Below are 20,198 nucleotides of genomic sequence, written 5' to 3' on the forward strand. Positions count from 1 at the left end.
CTATCTTCTGGGAGTGTGTTTATTTTTAATGCCAGCAAATTTCTATTTGGAAATTAATATGTACTTCCATTGCTAAGGATAAGTCTTTTGCCAAAATGGGAAATACAAGCTTTTTAAATTTACAAAAACTTGAATTTCCAAATCTTTCACACCAAGAGGGAATTGATGCAGTTTATACTAATTGTACTAATATTTCCTCAGGTAAAACATTTTCCTGAAACACAAAATCTATAAGAGGATAACCGTTAGCTTAAGTAAATCATTAGATTTGCTAAGTTATAAGCTGTGAGATTTTCACGTAATGTTTCCACATTTACTTAGATGGGTTAAGGTAGTCAATAGGCTTATGGTTACCCTCTCGAGCAACTCCAAAACAAGACAAGGTTATTGCTACTGCTGTGTTGACTGTTCGAGTTACTTCTTCTGGTGTCTTCCCCAGAGATGGATTCACTTCCATTATGTCTAATCCTGACAGTAGTCCTACGACAACAAGTGGAAATAAAGTAATTGTTAAATAATTGACATTTTAAATTTAGTATCTCTGAAATGTTACTCAGGAATGTAATGAGGGGGGTAACCAACTGAAACCACTTCGGTTACTGCATCATGCAATGGGCATTCTGGAAGTGTCAATAGGGGCTTGATTTTCAGACCAGGAAGTATCCATAATAAAAAAGCATAATATGCAAATCGACTGAACAGCTGAACAGCAGAATGACTATCCAGACAACCACGCTATGACACCCACTGGTGCCAGGTCAGCCAAGGCGGGTGCAATGCAATTGGTCGGGGGCCCGGCCATTTCCCCATGATCACCCTGCAGAGGGAGACTCAGGCCACCGGCCAGCAGGGCGATCAATCAGGGGGCTCCACAATCGCCCTGCAGACTGACCGGCTGCAGCGGGTGGGCAGGGACTCCCTCTGGGGGGGCGATCATTGCAGAGCCCTGGCCAGGTGGGCAGGGCCTACCTCTTTGGGGCGATGCTCCATGATCGATCGCCCCAAAGAGGGAGGCCCAGGCTACCTGGCCGGGGCGCTGCAGCAGGTAGCCGGGGCCTCCCTCTGCTGGGGTGATCCATCGTGGAGCCCCGGGCAGGTGGGCGGGGCCTACCTCTTTAGGGCAATCGATCGCGGGTCTCCTGGACTGTGAGAGGGCACAGGCTGGACTGAGGGATCCCCCACTCCCCAATGCAGGAATTTCGTGCACCAGGCCTCTAGTAAGTATATATTGGCCATGTGTACACTTGATTCTTTATTCACTTAGATTTATACGTACCTGTTTTGAAAATTTCTTCTGTAATGTAGAGACCTTCTCTGTAAGACAGACCCCCGATGACTGGTGTGCCAGTAGCTGGTGTGACAGATGGGTCCAATCCATCAACATCATAGCTCAGATGAATTGGCCTTTTCTTTCTTTTAAGAAGAAGGAAAGTAATTCAAGTTAAAGTTGGTGGCTTATTGTTTAGTAGATAAATATAGTTCTTACTTTGCTCTGTAAAAAGGAACAACCTAGTGAAGTTCCATGATTTTACATAAAGGCTTTATTAATAACTTATATTGATTAGTACCAGTAGCTAGTTCGTTTAACAATATTTATGTTGCATATACAAGCGTCATACCTTCCTAGTAGATAACTGAGTGTTTCTTCCATCACCTTGCCAATTCCCAGCTTGTCCACTTCAGTCATTGAAAAGTATTTAATACCCAGAGTTTTCAAAAGGTAGCTATGAAAGAGGAGATAGTAAGATAACTTAAAATTAACATGGAGGCTGACTCTATGCCCTCTCGTCTCCTTTTCAGAAAAGATCAATGTGCTAAGATACATAAAATATTTAAGTTCTGTGAACTCTATGTATATATCATCAATATATTTTTATCAGCAAGTCAATATAAGAATCATTTGAATATATACATATATGTGTATGTACAAATATATATATATTTGGTACTTAAAATAATTTTTTACCATAGGTTTGGTCACTGCACCTAGCATGCAAAAGGACAAACATGAAGGTAAATTGCATCAAGGAATAAACTTACTGTTCCCCAGGGTCCACATCTCTCAGGCCAATATACACAATATCTTTGGCAGTTATGCAGGGCGTCACCCAGGAGAATCCTGGTACATCAGGGATCTAAAATTGCAATTTTCCATTTGGTTATGTATATTTCTCTTGAGCAAATCGTACATGGAAAGTTAAGTACACTTGTTGGATATATCTTATATTTAGAACATACATTTTTAGGAATCGTTAAAAGATGATACTAAACAAACAAGAGAATGCCTGCCTCCCCTAGTGGTCCCCTTGATTACTTTGGCCCTACCCAGCCTCACCCTGTAGCCCAGACCTAACCCGAACCATTTGTGCACCATTTCCATTGGGCCCTGCTTTCCCAGAACTCTTCTGTAAGGAAGTCAGTGTACTTCCATTACTTTCATCCCTTCTTTGCTTCTCTTTCTTAGTGAGGACTTAATCCAAAAGATGGTTTTGAGTGGCTGAAGGAAAATTTTTCCCCAACCCTTTGGTTGCTCTTTGAATGCTCTGGAGTTGAGCTTGACTGTTTCCATATGCTAGCTGCACATATTGCAAGTGTATACACCTATCAGTTGGTTGTCACTTCAGAAAACGTTACTTCTGGGCATTAAACCTAACATTCCCAGGTATCATAAAGACCACTATGCTACAGGTACATTAATAAAAATTATTTTATTGACATACTACAGGTATATCCATAAAAATTATGAGCCACAATGTCAAATCTTAATATGGGATTTCCTCATATCTTTTAGAAAGTAAGTTTCTAGGGAGCAAGTAGGAAGTTCTGCTTATGGTTTAGATATGTGCTCCTCACAGTAAAGATGTTAAATAAACCATTGTGAGCCGCATTTTAAGAATTCCGTTTTTGAAAAGGCCCTATGATGTGGAGGGGACACTTGGTAACAATGGAAGGCTGTGTGGCATGTACTAGAAAGAGGTTGGCACCAGGGGACCAGCCTGGTGTGTGATCTTAGGTGAGTTGGTTAACGTCTGAACCTTTGCTGACTTGCTTAGTATTTTTCTCTGCTCCACCTAAAATGGGTAGTTTAAGAATCAAAAGGGAAGATACAAGGTCAGTTTGCAAACTATCAAGGAAGGGAAAGATACCAAGCCTCACCACCCTGATCCTCCAACCCTTTTGCTTATCTGCTGCCAAGAAAAGAGTTTGAGATTATACCAAGAATAAGATGGCAGAGGAGTTCTTACTTCCCTCCACCTCCTGAACTTCTGCTAAAGATTATTATCTAATAAAAGAGTAACATGCAAATTAACAGTCACTCCACAACAAAGATGGCAGCGCCCATAGCGGCCAGGGCAGGATGCTGGCAGCGTCACCCCGGTAACATGAGCCCAGCAGGCAAACGAGGCCCGCAGGCAGCACCCAGCAGGGCCTGCTTGGCCCTGTCCCCGTGGCGACCCGCAAGCGGCCAAGCGCGGCCTACAGGCAGCACCCAGCAGGGCCTGCTTGCCCATCGCCGTGGTGTGGAGCAGGCAGGCCCTGCAGAGAGCAGAGAACCATGGGGAGTGGGCCCAAGCCATCAGTAGGACATCTCGGATTGGAGAGGGTGCAGGTAGGGCTGAGGGTCCCCCCTCCCCCCACCCCGTGCATCAATTTCGTGCACTGGGCCTCTAGTTTTGTAATAAAATGCCAACCAGTCTCTTACCTTTCCCTTAAGTTCCTTCAGGAGGAAAGACACAGGCTGTCCATGCAAGTTCCCACTTGAGGTTGTCTGTGGAGTGTTGATATCAGTGTGAGCATCCACCCAAATGACACAGAGATCCGGGTGGATCCTGGCATGGCCAGAGATGCTCCCAATCGCCAAACTTTAGAGGAAAAAGTTTGTGTGAGCGTCAGAGTTGCAATAGCCTTACATACATCATATTATTAACTCACTTAATGCTCATGCTTGATTTTCCTTTAAATCAAAGCAGCTGATATTTCTCATAGTTTTAAATCAGAGATGCCAATTTAACAATTGTAACAGAGAAAGTAGACCTTACACTTAATAGTTACTAAGAAGTTATAGTTACACAGAGGTATCACTAAGTAATTTGTGATACTTTTCAAAACCACCTTCTAATAAAATTGTAAATTATAGTTTCACCAAAAACTAAATGTGTGAAAACACTACCACACAAGGAATTTCTTAGCATGAGACTATTCCACTTTCAGGGTTGAATCAGGCTTATTTTTTGCACTCTCATTTCTCCAGGTAAATACTTCATTCTCCCCAGTGAGTCATGACAGAGCCCTTCCATTTTTCTTAAAACCCAATTGTTACACAATTGGAGAGCATGACTCAGAAGCCCTTACATCCACCTGAGTGAGCATATCCCAGGTGCTCACTCTATTCAAACAATCAGATCCCCTGCTTGAACTTCCTCCTCTCCTGCCACACCTTAAGGACCCACTCTAAGCCAGGTCCAGACCCCTCCAAGTTCACATCAAGCACTTCAAGCTCCAGAAAATGTGCCTGAATGGAACAGCTATGTAATATCTTACACAAAAATTAAAAGATTAGGATTGGCCATACAATGCCCTATTTTCCCACCTGTGAATGTTTTTGAGTACCATTCAGAGAATCGTGAACTTCTCGATTCTCAAAGTGGAAGCGATTGTGCCTCTCTAAAAAAATAAACTAGTCTTTAAAGAATAAAGAGGCTAATGCCCAGAAATTTTCTTTGCCACATTATTTGTAATTTTGAAAATTACTTGAATATTGGACAATATATATAATACCTCAATGAAAAATTATGCAACAGTAAAAATATGCTTATATATCATGAAGTAAAGATAAGGACATTTCAACTGTGGATTAAGAACAGCGGGATAATACACACACACACACACACACACACACACACGTAATTGTTAAAATCATGTCTGAGGGGAATTCTGGTTGAAATGGTTGTTAGGAGACTACAATTATCACTGGTTGTTGTTGGGTTTTTGTTTTTGTTTTTTACTTTTACATGTGTGTGTATTTCAAAAAACTTTATAATTATAACTCTTATAATGGAAAACACTTTTAAATGTTGACCTAAATGGGTTGTTCCTATTATCAGCAACCAAGCACAATAAGTTGAGTGTAAATTTCCTCAGCGCTTATTTATTTAGAAATGTAACCCTGTGCTGAATATTTTACTGAGATTCATTCACATTTAATGTATTTTCTGCTGTAATAAAGATAACTCAAGACTTCAAATAGAGCTAAGTGTGTTTCCAAAAGAAAGTAGTAACCAGTAATATTTTTTAAGCAGGAAACTTGCTATAAACTATTGATCAGTGCTTTCCCTTCCATATGTTCTCTCTTCGCATGTTTTTGGTTAAACCTTCTTCATGCCATTTGTGCCAATCTCGCATAGCCCTTCGTTAAATAGTACCTGTGGTCTCCACCCAGCACCACGCTGACCCTTCCATTTTTCTTGGCTTCTGCCACCACGCCAGCCAGCTGCTCATTCGCTTTTCCCACAGACCTTGGATTCTTCACAATTTGAAATGGACTGTCATTAGGGACATCAGCAAAGGGCAGGTCCCCATAATCTTTCACATCACACTCTATAGTTAAAATTAAAAGTTGCAAGTTACTAAATAAAGATCACAAAACAGTCTCTACAGGATGATTTTAAATGTACAGGTCTATTTTCTAAAGAATAAGTGCAGAAAGACTCTGAACAGACTAAAAATTGTGAAGGTAGAAACCACATCTACTTTTGCCTGACATCATCTCACCTGGGCTCCCACCAGTGCCTGCTGTATGCTGGGTTCTCAGGAAATCCTTGAACCCACCAGTTAGGCTATAAGCACAACACGTTGACCTGGTTTGGATTTAATGGGTGATGTCATTGTCTTTCTGTGCTTTTTACTTTTCTACAATAAGCCTGTATTGTATTTATAGTAAATAAATCATATTTAAAAAGAAGAAAATACACCATTATTTTGTTAACAATCCTCGGTTTCAATCCAGTCTGTCACCTGCTGAAGCAGTCCCGCTCCCTCTTCTGCCCATTGTACCTGCCTCACAGGGCTATTGTCAGAATTCAATAGGTGTATGTGATTACCATCAGTCCTAACACTTCAGCAAGCCAGGAAATAAAGACTTTATTATTACACTTTTCCAATAAGGTAACCCAAAGTTCCTAAGGACCTCGGTGCACTTCCTAAAAGGCCATGCATTATGCTTCAAGGTACAGAGCTTCTTGTAAAACGGTGATCCGGGCTCAATTCTATGTTCTGAACTAAGCAGTCATTGTGTGTTGTATTCATTCATGTCTGTATGTATCTGTGATTCAGTAATGCCTTCAAGAGATTTAATATGACATTAAATGTGGCCAAATTATGCTTGTTAACTGACCGACTAGTCCACTTCATTTACCCAGACTTCCTGTTCTCTACTGGGGTCTCTCTCTTTCTTTTCTTAGATTTATGATGCATAATTCTTATTTACTAAAACGTATTCATTTTAAGTTTGCCAGTCAGTGAGTGTTAGAAATATCCACAGGCTTTTAACAACCAGCACAATCAAGATTTAGAAGACCTCCACACCCCTAAGTTCCCTCACGCCCCTGTGCAGCAAGAGTCAGTGCATCCCATGAGATGGATGTGCCCCTTTTAGTTATTTACCAGTTGACAGGCATTCTGTTGTTCCCATATTCTGAATATTATAAACAATGCTGCTATATACCTTCAAGTACACACAAGGCCTTGTGAGAACATGTTTTCATCTCTTTTGGGTAAATACCTTGGAGTAGATTGGCTGGGTCAAAAGGTAAATGTGTGTTTATTTAAGGAACTGCCCATCTTTCCAAAGTGGCTCTGTGTATCATTATGCATTCTCATCAGAAATATCTGAGGGTTCCAGTTGCTCCAGATCCTTTATCAGGGTCTTACATAGAAAGATGACACTTACTTTAGCTGTATTTTTGTTTTGTTTTGTTGTTTTTGCTTTAGTTTTTTTTTTTAGCTGTACTTTTAAAATACAAAGTATTTTTCTTTTGCATGCTCACATTTGCAAATATGTATGTGTGTATAGTATGAGTAATCATACACACTATTATTACTGGGGCATTGTTTTGTTTATATTCTCCACGTTTATTAATAAAAGTGGTGTAACTTAATACTCCCTTATTATTTCTGATATTACAGTGAATTTCCATGGGCACATTCTCAGAGAGTTTAGGCCGCCTCTTAGAGAAAAGTAAGTAGCAGTTCTTGCAACAACCAAGGGAAGCGAACTGCTCCAGCTGGTTCAAGGACGTGCCTGGAGAGAAAGGCAGAAACTGGAAGGAAATAAAGCTTTGACTTAATAGCTCATTCTGATGTTTGTGGTAGGCATTTGTGGATGTAGCTAGCCGTTCTAATGGAATTATTCAACAGTGTGGAAAGATGGGATTGGCATAGCCCTCTGGGCTTTGGTCGGGCTGCTGAAAACTCCCCAGGTATCACATCCCCAGAACAAACAACTCAGTCACCTGTTACTGACTCAGAAGCCCCAGGACCATCCCATTTCCTCTCCTTTCTCAGGGCCCAGTTTTCAGAAGCTACAACAGAAGGCTGGGATCTGAGGAAGCTCAGTTCACCGGCTCCAGGTGGCACAGGGTTTGGAAAAGCCTTGAGACTGAGCAACTACCCCGCTTTCCTCCTCCTCCTCCTCAGAGAGCTGGGAAGGCTGGGGGCCCCTTCGTCCTGCATAGGACTTCCCAATGCCCCTTCCCTTAGGGAACCATGCCCTAGGAGCCTGGTTCCCCACCTCACCCATTCGAGGAGCTCGCTTTCCAGTCCAAACTTGACCTACCTGGGACCCACAGCTTCTCTGTTGCCTCAAACCCCCGCCAAGGAAAATGGAGACATCAATCCGAGACCCGGTGCTATTACTGTTTTATTTCCTCTCACAAACAGGGCTGCTCTTGCTAGTAGTGCACTTTCTGCTGCTGCCCCTTGCCTTCCATTTTCAATCCCCCCAACTTCCTTCCCACCCAACCCAATTCTTACTCACACACATTCTCTTACACTGTAGTCTGGCTGGAAAGACAAAATATCTGAGTAAATAAGCAACATTGATTGTGCATTCTTCCCACATACTGTTCTCTGTGTAGGGTGCACACCTAAGGTTCTAGCCAGCGCTGAATTCTGTGGTACAGATGTCATTCCAGACACTCCCCGGGTTAGCAGGAGCCTGTGCATCCTTCAGAACAGGAAAGATTTCGGGCTGATCATCTTTCAACCTAAAAATTACCTTGTTCTTTAAGCTTCTCAAGCAGGCCAGCCTTTCTCAGCACTTTGGGGCCTTCTTCCACTCCTCCTCGCGGCTGAACAATTAAAAAAAAGGATTCAGCATCATCTTGGTCATCAGATGCACACAATAGGAAATTCATTATTTAATCAGTTGAATAGTAGTAACATGATTTTCTTGAGTTCCTACAGAGCCAGGCATTTATATTCAATTGTCACAGCAAAATGGATTGGATTACTCCTATGTCAAATAGAAGGGTCTAGAATCAAAAAGGTTATCTAATGTTCCTTCCCTCACACAGCTAACCAGTGGCAGAGCCTTAGGGCCTTAGCCCAGCCCTTTGGATTCCAAAGTTTGCGTCTCCTCTTCCCATCACCCCATGCTACCGACTTAGTGAACATTTGTTTTGTGCAAAAGCACTCTGATGAATGGAGACACTACAATGAAAAGCAGAGGGTTTTTGTCTTTGATTAACTCATAAACTAAGAGGGGATTTGGATTTTTAACATCAATTACAGCACTTGGAGATTTGCTTCAAAGTAGATACAAGATGTTATAACAACAAAAACAGGATACTCCTATCTCTGCCGGGGACAGAGAGTGTCAGGTGGAGCAGGTGACATTTCAGCGTAGTGTTGCAACACGAGTTCAGGATGATGGATGGGGTGCTGGAGGAACTTTGTAAATCAGAACAATAGCTTGAGTAAAGGCATTCAATAATAATTATATATATATATATATATATATATATATATATATATATACTAGGGGCCCGGTGCACGAAATTCGTGCACTGGGTGTGGGGGGGGGGGCGGGCGAGGAGAGTGTCCCTCAGCCCAGCCTGCCCCCTCTCACATACTGGGAGCCCTCAGGCGTTGACCCCCATCACCCTCCGATCGCCTGATCGGCCCCTTGCCCAGGCCTGATGCCTCCGCCAGAGGTGTCAGGCTTGGACAGGGGACCCCCATCTCCCCCCAATCACTGGCTCTGGCCCCCACCCAGGCCTGAGGCCTCTGGCCCAGGAATCATGCCTGGGCAGGGGACCTCCATCTCCCTCTGATCGCTTGCTCCACCCCCCGCCCAAGCCTGATGCCTCTGACCCAGGCTTCAGGCCTGGGCAAGGGGACCATCATATCCCCCCAATCCCTGGCTCCGCCCCCCACCCAGGCCTGATGCCTCAGCCAGAGGAGTTGACCCTCATCACCCTCCGATCACCAGTCACCGGATCGGCCCCTTGACCAGGCCTGAGGCCTCCGGCAGAGGTGTCAGGCCTGGGCAGGGGACCCCCAGCTCCCCGAGGTTGCAGGCTCAGCCCCTGGCCAGGCCTAACGCCTCTGGCCTAGGCGTCCGGCCCGGGGCAGTGGGGACCTGCAGTGGCAGCGGGGGGCGCCGCGATCGTGGGCTTCGCTTTAGGCCCAGGCCTGAGTCCCCAGGCAAGGGACCCCTAGCTCCCGGGACTGCCAGCTTCGACCGTGCCCAGCTCCCATCGCTGGCTCCACCCCTACTTCCTGCTATCACTGGCCAGGGCGGCAAAGGCGCCTGGTTCTCCGATCATGGCTGGGGATCATCCCAGGGCCGCCTTTGCCCTGCCCCCCAGCTCTTAGCTCCCCCCTGGGTTTCAGATCACTGTCAGTGGCAGGGGGCTTCTTCCTGCTTTCCCTTTCACCTCCCTGCATTGTGCCTACATATGCAAATTAGCCGCCATCTTGTTGGCAGTTAACTGCCAATCTTAGTTGGCAGTTAATTTGCATATAGCCCTGATTAGCCAATGAAAAAGGTATCGCCGTACGCCAATTACCATTTTTCTCTTTTATTAGTGTAGATATATGTGTGTGTGTGTATATATACATATATATATACACACATATATATAATTATTAATTTCAGAGAGGAAGGGAAAGGGAGAGGGAAACATCAATGATGAGAGAGAATCATTGATCAGCTTCCTCCTGCATGCCCTCTACTGGGGATCAAGCCCAAAATCTGGGCACCTGCCCTGACCAGGATTTGAATCATGACCTCTTGGTAACTGTGACCTCCTGGTTCATAGGTTAACACTCAACCACCGGCCACCCCAGCCAGGCCAGTAAAGGCATTATTTTGAAGGTAGCATGGGAGACAGCTATGTGCAGATCCTCACAATAGTAAGGTAGGGTTCTACGGGACAAAGCAGGCAACAGGGAAAATCACCTGGCAGTTGACAGAACCCACAAAGACCAACCTGGTATTTCAACTTTTGACCTGCTTAATAAACACAGTGAACAAGAACTCTAGCCTTGCTGTTTTTACATCCTAGCAGATTAGTGACCCTAAAGAAACAGTTCTTTCATGTATTGCTCTGATTCTAACTCCCAACAAGGTTTTTACATACAAAGTTATTTCCTGTTGTCAGAGGAGAAGAGGTGCCAAAGACACATGTGTTGCCTCTAGGATTGGGCTGTGGCACCAAACCAAGCAAATATTCCTTCCCAATTAAAATTAGCAGATGACTTGGCCTGGCTGCCAAGCAAATCCTTGATGTCAAATTTCCGTCCCGAGCAGCAAGGGACCCCATGTGCTCTGCCTGACACATTTTTCTCCTTTACTCCATTCAATTTTCGCCTGGCTCTCCCCAGTCCCACCACAATCAAGGAGATATAACTTCTCCTTTAGACCCCCATAGAGTGCTGCTTGGCTCAAATTTTGCCTCTGTTTTTTGTGTTTGTTTTTATTTTTAGATTTCGGTCCAAGTTTCTTTATACCTACCTGCTGCACTGTATTTTGTAGTGTAGGGCTGATAGTAGATGCTCAAAAAATTATCAATTTGATAAAATTCCCTGGCATTTTCCCCCCTTTCCTTTAAAAACATTAGAACACATCTTATGGGCCCCTTAGTTGACACTATGTTTGCTCTAACACAGTTATTAAATTTTTCCAGAGTGACACTTGCTAGCATTCTTTTTTATTTGTTTGATTCAAATTGCTTCTCATGATTAGTCACATATTGATTTCAGAGTGGAATGGAGAGAGAGAGAGAGAGAGAGAGAGAGAGAGAGAGGGGAGAGAGAGAGAGAGAGAGAGAAACATCAATGATGAGAGAGAATCATTGATTGGCTGCCTCCTACATGCCCCCTACTGGGGGATCAAGCCTGCAACCTGGGCATGTGCTCTGACCAGGATCGAACCATGACCTCCTCACTCAACCACTGAGCCATGTTGGCCAGGCAATTAGTCCTTTCTTATTGTTTGGTTTACCTGCCCACATTGGGAATCACTCGTTAGCTCTACTGACTTTGAAGCTGAGTCTCAATTGCTAACTGGCCACAAGGGTAAGATCCCATGTGTATCTAAAGAGGCCTCAATGCAGGTCAGGAGCACAGGCGCCGGGATTAAACAATCCTGTCTGGAATCACACACTCAAGGCTATGTGACCCTGAGCAGATTTCCAAACCTCTCTGAGCCTTAGTTAACTCAACTGTAAAATAAATATAAAACGTACCTCATTTTTTTGCCACTACCTCCCTCCTACCTCCCACTGCCTTGCAAGAGGGTGAGGTAGGAGAGAGTCCTTTCTCAGACTCAACCTTCTAGTCATTTGCCCTCTAAACCTCTCCCTTGCTTGTCTGTCAAACTTTTACTTCTTTTAGGCAAGGACAGATGCTGATATGTTGGCCATGTTTTTCCCTCTACGCTATGGCTTAGTGTAGAAAAATATCTTTGTGTCCTTATTATCATGAAACAATAAGCTTCATTATCACTGGGCCATGTTTTAATGGAGGAAGGGCTGTAGTGAAAAAGAAAAAAGAATTAACTGAAGACAGAAAATGCATCAGGCTATATCCCCTAGAGGGGCTGTTATCAGCCTAAGGCTTTCTGCTGAGGTCCAGGGACCAGCACATGTTCACACTGATTCCTTCCTTCCTTTCTTCCTGTCTCCCTCCTTTCCTTCCTTCCTTCCTTCCTTCCTTCCTTCCTTCCTTCCTTCCTTCCTCCCTCCCTCCCTCCCTCCCTCCCTCCCTCCCTCCCTCCCTACCTTCCTCCCTCCCTTCCTTCCCCTTGCTCCATTTCTTTTGTCAGTTATTTCAATTCTATCTTTGTTAGAACCTGCCCAAGAATAAGTGAGCATATTGTGAAGCTTGCAATTCAGTATTTAAAGGAGCAATTTGTGTGTCAGCAGCATGTTTCCATATTCTGGGAAAGACCTTTGAAGGGTTTCCAGGGAAAGTGAACCTGTATTTGCTGACAGTCCACATGCAATTTGGGTCTCTCACCTCTGACCTGTCCTGCTTGGTTTTGCAATAAGAAGCCAGAGTGCAAAGCAAGAGTTCAAAACTAGGAGGAGTGCCCTGGCCAGTTTGGTACTGGGGCTAGAGCGTGGGCCCGTGGACTGAAGGATCGCAGATTCAATTCCCGGTCAAGGGCACCCATACCTCGTCCCTGGCTTGGTCAGGGCACCGGTGGGAGGCAACCAATGTGTCTCTCCTCCTCTGCCTCCTCCTCCTCCCCCTTGCCTTCCACTCTTTCTAGAATCAATGGAAAAAATATCCTCACTCCTGGGTGAGGATTATAAACAAAAAAAGAACTAAGAGGAGTATAAAACACTACCCAGGTGGGCAAAATAGTTCTAAGAAACCTGCAGGAAACTCCATTTAAAACAACAACAACAACAAAAAACTTTAGGAGTTTCCATTCACACTTGTCTTATTTGCTTCCCCCCCAGCCCCGCTTTTAAGAACAGATACATGTTGAAGTCTAAGGTGTCTGCAATCTCATTATATTTACCAGAATGAGTGTGGCCAGGGCAGGAAAATAAAATACTTTATTTCAATGTTACTGGCATGTTTGGCAATCTGGGAGTTTCATAAGTCCATTAGTCCTTTCAGCGTTACCAATTTACAGTCAAATTTTCTTTCTTTTTTCCTCCCTCAAAGAAAGATACACAAAGGATTTTACTTGGTCCCTGAACTAAGACTTGCATAGAATTATTAAGGCCCTTAAAAATAGGAATCATTCACAAAGATGCATAAAGCAATCATATGGAAGTTATCCAAATTAAAAGAACTCTGAAGTTGACACCAATCTATGACATTTTTCTAGGCATTCATTACATAGCTAAACAAATGTGTTTTCTTAAAAGTCTTTCTCTCTGTATATATACACAGTAACACCAAAAACAGTGAGAACAGGTGTCGGAGCACGCAGCAGGAACTCTGGTGCTCCGAGTATGTCTGAGTTCTGAGTCCCTGTATTCTCCTAAATTCTCCTATCCGCCAGGGCTGGTTCCTGCTTGACCCCTGCCCTCGGTACTAATGGTTGGGAACGTAGTCCAAGTTCCTCCTTTATCCTCTGCTCGCTAATAACAGGGGTTGGGGCTGAGCCCCTCTGCCTGGGGCTGGACCTCCTGGGATGCCGGGTCTTAGATGGAGAAGCCATGAGAGGTTGTGGGTATAAAGAATGAGTCTTTATTGCTGAAGCCAGTGGCCATATAGCCATTAGACAAGAACATCCTTTAGAGCAAAGTTCATACAGGCAGGCAGCTGGACACCGGCTGGTGAACATATATCTTTCCCATAAAGCAGCATTGGTCTCTGTACCCACAGTTATTATCTGAGCAGCCACACGCTGCCTCCTAGACTCACCGCCTCACACGGTAGCAGTAGCTGAGCTCTCTGGCTCAGCAGCTTCTCCTATCTCTCCTGCCCAGCTGCTCTCTCTAGCAGACTTCTTCACACACTCCATCCTAGCTGCTCTCTCTCCATACTCCAGCAGACTTTTCACTCCATCCTCAGACAACTCCAGCCAACTCACTTGGTCAGTAACTTACTTTTATTTTATACCATTTAGGCAAAGGCTTCATGCCAACAGTGGCATCAGTAATATTGGCTACTGAAGGGCACAGTGTACCGTGTGTCCTTGCACCCACTCATGGTACCTTGGCATGATTAGGATTTCCAGGCTCAGAGTCCTTGAACATTCCGTCAGGGCACATGCCAGAGCAGCCTTTGGTCATTCTGGTGTATTGGTAACAAGGTCTTTGTGCTCCCACCGGCCTTAACTATCCGGGGACCTGGCATGGTTCCCACAACATGGAAATCTAAATAAGTAGCTAAAATGCAGAAATAATCCATTTCCATTCAAATAAAAATATTTCCTTTTTAAAAATATGAGGGAAAGGTAGTAAATTCAAATAAAATTGGCTGTGGCTGGGATTAGGGGCCACAAAAATAAATGGGTTTGTGACCATAACTGTACAATGTTGCAAACCCATGAGACAACTTTAAGCTATATACTATTTCAAGACCAGGCTGTCTCAGGAAACTTAACTAACCAGAAAATCACACCTTGCTAAGTGTAAAGCCTGGAACTTTCTAATAATCCCAGCTATTCAAAAGAAGGCTGTTTACTCACCTGTCCCTTTGAGAAAGGAGCTCCGATGACCCCTATGGATTTTGACTTAGAACTCATGCTCTGATGTTCCTGGTCACTGCACCCGCGGTCTCCAGCCAGTCACAACGTCTGCAACCCTCAATGACAGGAGACACATATTTTTTCCACTTATAATTGGGCTGAATCTGTTTATCTTATTCTAATAAGGAAGATTGGCTCCACCTACTGAACCAAAAATGACAGTCCACGGGAAGTCCAGCAAGTTCTTCCTGTGTGGAAGAATTTGGGTTCGTAATTCAGGGAGATTATTCATGTCCCCAATTCACAGCCATTTGACAAGTCATCTGTGTTAATACCTTGTCTAATCACAATCTTTATTTCCTAATCATAATACTCGCTCTAATCTAATGAAGTCATCATTATGACATAAACGGTGCCATGGCTCCAGCTGTACTAACTCAGGGAAGGGCACTTACTTCCTCCAGGACTTTGAGTCCTTCCGTGTCAGTGAAGGGCTGGGACTGACAAGATGATCTCCTCACATCCCTTCAAGCCCTACAATCCTGAGTTCAAGTTTCACACACTGGGATTAATGGTTAATCAGTGAGACACATCCTACACCACAAGGGAAAGCATATGACTTCCTTTTCTGCTTATTATTAAAGGAAATCTTAATTGCCTCATTAATAACTCGGAGGTGTTGCCATACTGATTTTTAAATATGGTGTGTCTATACTAATAAAAGGGTAATATGCTAACTAGACCAGGTCGACTGGACATCTTCCAGACGTCCAACTTCCTTCTGGACAAAGCCACGGTGGCGGGGACTGAGGCAGAGGTGGTTAGGGGCGATCAGGCCGGCAGGGGAGCAAGCAGTTAGGGGGCGATTAGGTCGGGGGGGAGCAAGCAGTTACAGGGCAAGATCAGGCTGGCTGGGGAGGGCAGTTATGTGGTGATCAGGCAGGCAGGCAGAGTGGTTAGGTGCGATCAGGCAGGCAAGTGGTTAGGAGCCAGCGGTCCCGGATTGTGAGAGGGATGTCCGACTGCCGGCAGCTGGACATCCCCTGAGGGGTCACAGATTGGAGAGGGTTCAGGTCGGGCTGAGGGACACCCCCACCCCCATACACGAATTTCGTGCACTGGTCCTCTAGTAGGAAAATAACAGTCTTTGGAATCATAATCAAGATATAGAATTAAAAACAGCCAACAATGAGTTTTTATCATGTGCCAGATGCTGTTCTGTTTTATATTATCTCATTTAATCCTTGTACCAACATTATGTCAAGTCTCATCTTTTTTTTTTAAGTTTCTGATTTTAATATTAGTCTGACATAGCATTAGTAACCATGCTGCACTGAAACATTAATGGTAAATCTGAATCATGATTTGTTAAATATTACACCCCAGACCCCCAGAATATTTAAAATGGTCATAGAGTTAACATTGTGTAAGTAAGTACATAAGCATAAACAGTTATGGACAGCCTCTTGTATAAATTGCTGTTTAGCAATACACAAACTGCCCAAAGATTTATGCTTACAAGGTAGACGTTCAATTGTACCAATAAAACAGCATGTCCTGAAAATGTGGGCGCATTTTAAGACAATTTTGTTAACCATTAATAGTCCCACGGTATGACTGAGTAATAATAAGAACCTACTTTAAAAGCAAAATATTTTAATCAGTATAGTGCATGATTGATTCAATATAGTTCCCAGGGAACAGACCAGTCACTCGATTGCAGACTCCTTCATACCAGCCATCATCATTCTTCTTTATTACATAAACTAGAGGCCCGTTGCACGAAGATTCGCGCAATAGGCCTTCCTTCCCCTGGCTGCTGGCACCGGGACCCAGGCCTTTGGTCCAGCCACAGCGGAGAAACCAAGCCTCTTCAATCTTCAGTCTTCACTCCAGCCGGAGCCTTCAGTCTTTGCTCCATGCCTGTGTACGCAAATTAACCGCCATCTTTGTTGGGTTAATTTGCATAGTCACTCTGATTGGTGGGCATAGTGGAGTGACACCAATTTGCATTAGTGTAGATGATTGTACCCTCATAAATGACAGCTCATCATCCTTGTCTTTTGTATAATCATATATTGCCACAACTTTCTCAATATGATTTTTAGGGGCCCACGCAGGATCCCCATCTGCATATGGGTCATTATAATGAACTAGTGCAGCCTCCTCATCTTTATAATCTACTGGAGGTGGTGGTGGCGGAGGTGGAGAGTCATCAGACATGGGAATGTTATCTGGTGGAAGTGGTGGTGGAGGAGTTTGACTATCAGCAGTTGAATTCGGAGAATAAAGTGGACCTCCATTACCAGGGGGCTGAGCAGAAAATTGAGCAGTCACCGAGGGAGTTCGTCTGTATCCACCAAAAGATGTCAAGGAAGTGGTAGAGTTGTGTCAAGAAATCTGCCTGGTCATTGTGCCACACTGGAACCAGGAGCTGAGCCTGGGGCCGCTGATCCAATAGTGGGTGGTGAAGGCGTAGACACGGCAATGGGAATGCCAATACTGCTGCTTCCACTGTTCTCTCGACTTCCACTTCCCTCACTACTTCCACTGTGTATCCTCGGTCTCTGAGGTAAAGAAGCTGCCCAGCCTGGGCTATGCTGACTTCCAAGCCTAGCAGGACTGGTCATATAGTCATTAGGAACTGTTGGAGGTTTAACAGGTTCCAGGGTTTTGTAAGGCCTATTCCGTCCCATCGTTCCCCGGGCTGACATGGGAGGACTTGGTGGTTTCTGAGTAGGAGAATTTATTCTTGACAGTGTGCCAATTCTTGCAGGCTGGTTATTTCCATGCTTGACACCATGGCCCACATCAGCCATGGGCAAACTGCGGCCCGCGGGCCGGATCCGGCCCGTTTGAAATGAATAAAACTATTGAAAAAAAAGACCGTACCCTTTTATGTAATGATGTTTACTTTGAATAGTTCACACAAACACTCCATCCATGCTTTTGTTCCGGCCCTCTGGTCCAGTTTAAGAACCCATTGTGGCCCTCAAGTCAAAAAGTTTGCCCACCCCTGGCCCACATCATCCAGAACTGTATAGTCAATACATTTCTGAATATATCTTAGAGGGTGCTCCATATTCGCAGGTGCTATTATTTTGTGAGTTCTTGATGTTTTCTTATTTGTTGTCAAAATACCAATCTCCCTTTGAGCCACTTTCTCTTTATGAATGTCCACCCTCTGTGAGATATGATTGATGGAGGACTCCATTCTCTGAAGCTGAGAGGCTTGGGTGTCCAGCAATTGGAGTACATTGTTGGCCAATGCATTTATTTGATAAGCAACACTAGCTAGGGATTGGGTTGTATAGGCTTTGGTCTCTTCTAAAGCTTTTCTCTTGTCTGTAGCCTGTATGTAGGTGTTCTCACAGTAGTCCGCCATCCGGGTCAGGTTCTGGTAACTCTCTATAAGTGCCCTCTTGCCAGACGGGATTTCCTCCTCCAGTAACATCTGCAACTCTGCCATTTTCCACCCCTCCACAGGCGGCAAGGTCAGCGGAGACTCCCAGCACCTCGCAACCCGGATACAAATCACTTACCTGCCCCCCACCCAAAGCCCCTCAAGTCTCATCTTTGATGCCATTTTATTGATGAGGAAACTGAAGCCCAGAGAGGTTGCCAACTGTCACTCAGGTTGTAGAGCAAGAGCCATGATTCACTGTTAAGCATTGCGGATCCACCTAACCTCTGAGCTTTACAATGAAGCACAAGCCAAGTGTCAGATCCTCGTGCCTGCCAGATCTGTGAGGGGAGTTCTTTATTGCCATGAAAATACGGATTTAGGAGAAATGCACCCTATGAATCCTTCCAACTTGAAAATGACATGATTGTAATTTAGAGGGGAAATTCACTTAGTAGAAACGAATTTCTTTCTTTCTTTTTTTTCTGTTGGTAAGAGAGGACATTGGGGCGTATTTAAATTTCAGGTTGGACAGAGTTTTGTCTGTTGTATTCCCAGAACCTAGAACAATGCTGATATGTGATAGGCACTCAATAAATATTTGTAGAATGTGTGAACAAGAAAACCAATGTTTCACAGGTCCAGTTTAATAGGACTATTTTCCAAACAGGCTTCCTATCTTTCACTTGTAGACTCACTTGCATTACTAGATAGTTACTTGTAGTATATTGTTTAGTATATTGTAGTATATGTATTTTGTATAGCTAGATACTAACTTATGGGAGGGATTTGCAACCTTTTTCATTTCATGACACACATAAACTAATTAGTAAAATGTTGTGGCACATCAAAAAATATATTTTTGCCGATCTGACAAAAAAAAAGCTATAATTTTGATTCATTCACACCAGACACCTATTGTTGTGCTGGCTGTTGTCATTTTTTTATTTGACAATCTAAAGAAAAATAGGTTAGTGCCCCTGACTAAGTAGTCAGGTATTGCATGTTTTAAAAAATTTTTGCGGCACACTGGTTGAAAATTGCTGTCTTATGGTGCTGATGTTGCAAAAAACTTTCCCAAGTGTCAGTAATCTGATAACTTTGTATATGTTATCACCCCAAATCCTTAACTTTTAAATAGGCAACTGAATAATTTTTCCCTCATGTTTTGTGTTCTGGAAATTTTGAATAAATCCTCCCTACTCCAAAATCACAAATACACGTTTCTATATTTTCTTCTATTTGCTTTAGAGTTTATCTTTCACATTTGCTTCTTTAATCCATCTGCATACATCTTGGTACACTGTGAAAGTTCCCCAACTATACTTTTTCCTGTGTAGTCCCCTTATCAATTTCCTAAATGAAACCCATTGAACAGTTCATCCATTTTTCTGTTATTGATTCCAGTGGTATCTTCCTCATATACCAAGTTCTCCTAAATACACAAATCTGTCACTGAACTCCTTCTTCAGTTCCATTGGCTTATTTACCTGTTGATGCACCAATTCCACACAGGTTTATTATCATGACTTTATGTATGTCATGGGACTCTATTTTAGAATAAGTTGTCAGATTTTAAAAAATCCTGCTAGAATTTTTACTAAATGTAGAGAATTTTTACTAAATGTATAGATTAATCAATAGATGTTTGCTATCTTTCACATTTCATTGTCTGCATTTTATTTTATCTTTTAAAATATTTTTATTGATTTCAGAGAACAAGGGAGAGGGAGAATGAGATAGAAACATCAATACATCAATGATGAGAGAGAATCATTGATCAGCTGCCTCCTGCACGATCTCCGAGCCCACAACCCAGGCATGTACCCTGACCAGGAATCGAACCATGACCTCCTGTCCATAGGTCAAGTCTCATCGCCTGCATTTTAAAAACTCTAGCATCTGAAAGTTCCTCTTATATCAAGCTGATATTGCCTTCCTGTTATTTGATCCATTGACCACAACCCTTCAATCCAAGTAAAACATGCTGTCTCAGATTTCTTGGGTCCTCTATTGTTTAGCTTGAATATCCCTAGAAACCTCATCAGTTTCTTGTATCACATGATTGATACTTTCCTTCAGGTTACCAACTCAATCACTCTCTTCAAAACATTTTCTGGTTTCCCTATGCCCTGT

The 20,198-nt window shown here is 43.5% G+C and overlaps 2 protein-coding genes across 8 annotated transcripts; both read right to left on the reverse strand.

Annotated features, from left to right (window-relative positions):
* Positions 1-313: 313 nt before the first annotated feature.
* On the reverse strand, positions 314-14,776 carry ARG1 (arginase 1; the record flags this gene model as incomplete). Its single annotated transcript, XM_081094051.1, has 8 exons — positions 14,660-14,776; positions 8,276-8,348; positions 5,424-5,598; positions 3,704-3,863; positions 2,041-2,135; positions 1,620-1,724; positions 1,277-1,413; positions 314-480 (listed from the first exon to the last, which is right to left on the reverse strand). The coding sequence occupies exons 1-8, from the start codon at positions 14,714-14,716 to the stop codon at positions 314-316; spliced, it is 969 nt and encodes a 322-aa protein (XP_080950177.1). The 5' UTR covers positions 14,717-14,776.
* A 1,539-nt stretch (positions 14,777-16,315) lies between these two features.
* Positions 16,316-18,128, reverse strand: LOC308521184 (abl interactor 1-like; the record flags this gene model as incomplete). 7 transcript variants are annotated; one of them, XM_081094056.1, is made up of 5 exons in its annotated part: positions 16,316-16,435; positions 16,691-16,972; positions 17,080-17,469; positions 17,685-17,843; positions 18,012-18,128. In XM_081094056.1, 5 exons carry the CDS (start codon positions 18,126-18,128, stop codon positions 16,316-16,318), a joined length of 1,068 nt encoding a protein of 355 aa, XP_080950182.1. The 7 variants fall into 7 exon arrangements, with proteins under 7 accessions (XP_080950182.1, XP_080950183.1, XP_080950181.1 ...); XM_081094057.1 differs by lacking the exon at positions 17,685-17,843 and having other exon boundaries at positions 17,113-17,451; positions 17,844-18,128; XM_081094055.1 differs by having other exon boundaries at positions 17,113-17,469; positions 17,685-18,128.
* Positions 18,129-20,198: the final 2,070 nt, after the last annotated feature.

This window comes from Myotis nattereri (assembly GCF_964212035.1).
Source record: "Myotis nattereri genome assembly, chromosome: 6".
In the NCBI taxonomy this organism is placed as follows: Eukaryota; Metazoa; Chordata; class Mammalia; order Chiroptera; family Vespertilionidae; genus Myotis; species Myotis nattereri.